The sequence below is a fragment of the Triticum aestivum genome, chromosome 2D (genome assembly GCF_018294505.1).
Source record: "Triticum aestivum cultivar Chinese Spring chromosome 2D, IWGSC CS RefSeq v2.1, whole genome shotgun sequence".
NCBI classification, from domain to species: domain Eukaryota; kingdom Viridiplantae; phylum Streptophyta; class Magnoliopsida; order Poales; family Poaceae; genus Triticum; species Triticum aestivum.
In genome coordinates, this window is record NC_057799.1 from 529,814,096 (window position 1) to 529,816,433 (window position 2,338).

The 2,338-nt window shown below is 53.4% G+C and overlaps 1 protein-coding gene across 1 annotated transcript; it reads right to left on the reverse strand.

Annotated features, from left to right (window-relative positions):
* Window positions 1-500: 500 nt before the first annotated feature.
* Window positions 501-1,058, reverse strand: LOC123049795 (histone H4). Its single transcript, XM_044472669.1, has one exon. It carries the CDS (start codon window positions 1,005-1,007, stop codon window positions 696-698), a length of 312 nt encoding a protein of 103 aa, XP_044328604.1. The 5' UTR covers window positions 1,008-1,058; the 3' UTR covers window positions 501-695.
* Between the last annotated feature and the right edge of the window lie 1,280 nt (window positions 1,059-2,338).

The following is a 2,338-nucleotide window of genomic DNA, read 5'->3' on the forward strand; positions in this document are numbered from 1 at the left end:
CCTTGGGCAGGGGAATGAGAGTTTGCATAAGAGTGTTTATGGAGGGAGTAGTCATGGGAAGTAGATTTTTACTCCCATTCCCTTGTTTGGTATATGATGGGAATTAGCGTGAGATAAAACTCTACTCACGAATTAACAGGGTACCCCCTGGGAAGAAATAGGTGGGAATTGGCTTTCTCAACTCCCATTCCCCTTCCCACTTAAACTCTCATTCCCTCTAATCAAACAGTGGACTTTTATCTCCTCACCCCTCAACTCCCATTCCCCATCTCGAATTCCCCCGAACCAAACACATTGTAAGAGGAAGTATTGCAACGATCCCCTTACAGCCATACTATCTAAAATAAAATGAGAAGCAACGAGATTCAAATACTTGAGACTGAGTCAGTATAGCTATAGGATCTAAACTGGGAAGCAACGAGTGTGAAATGCTTGAACAAATAGAAGACTTATTCAGTACAGCGACGCGATCTAAACAGATCAAATCAGTCAGTCTTAGAAAAGCAAAATACAATTCAGCAGTGAAGCATTTCGCCGGGATTCAGAATCAAACTGATTGCATTGAACAGAACAGGGTATTACACAGCCTACTGAACCCAAAGACAGAACACAACGACGAACAACAAATCAGTAAATCCATCCACCATAGCACATATCACACAGAGCACACGAGGAAGTTGCTCCGCTACACGAATCTAGCCTCTGAAGCCGTAGAGGGTGCGGCCCTGGCGCTTGAGCGCGTAGACGACATCCATGGCGGTGACGGTCTTGCGGCGGGCGTGCTCGGTGTAGGTGATGGCGTCGCGGATGACATTCTCGAGGAAGATCTTGAGGACGCCGCGGGTCTCCTCGTAGATGAGGCCGGATATGCGCTTCACGCCGCCCCTCCTCGCCAGCCTCCGGATCGCTGGCTTGGTGATGCCCTGGATGTTGTCGCGGAGGACCTTCCGGTGGCGCTTGGCGCCGCCCTTTCCCAGCCCCTTGCCGCCCTTGCCGCGCCCAGACATCGCCGCTGCGAGAGAGGGTGATTAGGATGAAGAGGAACTGCTTTGGCGGGAGTCTGATGCTTGCGATGGGCTTTGGGATGTGAGGGCGAGGGGGTTTATATGGGAGGATTTTGGGTGGGAAGTGCAAAATTTTGGAGGATTTGGGGCGGGAGGTGCTTTTGTGGGTCGATCCGCGAGACGGTGGAGATGGGACGTTGGATTAGGATCAGAAGGGTGAGATGAGCTGGGAGGGTGCTGGTGTGGATCCATGACGTGGCGCAGGATGTGAGGTCTAGGCGGTTGCTTTATTCGTATATGTTTGTTAGGAATCTAGTAGTATTAGTATTAGGCTAATTAGGCGATTAGTAGATTCCTTAGAATATCCTAACTGGTCGTTGGAATCCTGGCGTTGTCCAGACGCAGTACCTAGCGACAGTCATCATCGTGTCTTTCCAAACCGTCGTCGTGTCTTTTCGAATCAACGCGAACACTGTAATCGGCTTGTACTTGCGACTGTTCAGGAGACATAAAACCTGCAGTCATTATCAATGAAAGCACTCATTCACTTCAATCTTTCTTTTCTTCTCGCGTTATCATGCACGCATCGCTCTAGTACAGAGAGAATAGGCCAAGAAGAAGAAAGGTGAGAACAATGGCATTGTTGCCAGACCTTGCTTTTGCCTTCGCCAGGTTCGTGGCCAGGGAGCATCGTCGTCTCCGTCTTCCTCGCCGGACTTTTGGTCTGGCCGTTGTTCGACGTCGGAACTATGGACGCCGCCATCAGCATCGCCTGAACAGGAACGGCGGCCTCCGCCGCCGCAGTGCACCATATCGTGCTCCTCTTCGTCACTACGGTCCTGGTGGTGGCCTCCTTCGCCGCCATGCCCATCGCCAGCGCCTCCACTGTGGTCACCGTAGGGTGCACCGCGGCAACTCCCCTAGAGCGCCAGGACCGAGTACCAGGGCGGATGCGCCCAGGGAAGAGGTTCTGGTCATGCCCCAAGAGGTTGCTGCCGCTCCAAATGATGTCGACGAATAGGTTGATGCAGTGTCGAACGTCGCGGCAGGGGTCGGGATCAAGTACGAGGATGAGGCCTCTGCCTCCAACATCACAACGGATGCCACCGAACTACCGCCTCCTCCGCCGATGTACGCGCCCATGGAGTGGATGCTTGCCGGGCCAAGCGCCGAATGGCTCGTCGATGACCCAGATCGCTACTTCTTCGATGAGGAACTCGCAGCGCCGCCTCCGCTGATGTACTCTTGCGCAGGCTACGGGTACGGGTCGGGCCTCCTGTCCCCGACGCCATCTGACGAGGACCCGGAGCACTTTAACCCGTCGGGCTACAATC

What these genes read in the sequence shown, in the direction of transcription:
- LOC123049795 (XM_044472669.1), bottom strand. Translation starts at nt 1,007, where the DNA reads ATGTCTGGGCGCGGCAAGGGCGGCAAGGGGCTGGGAAAGGGCGGCGCC.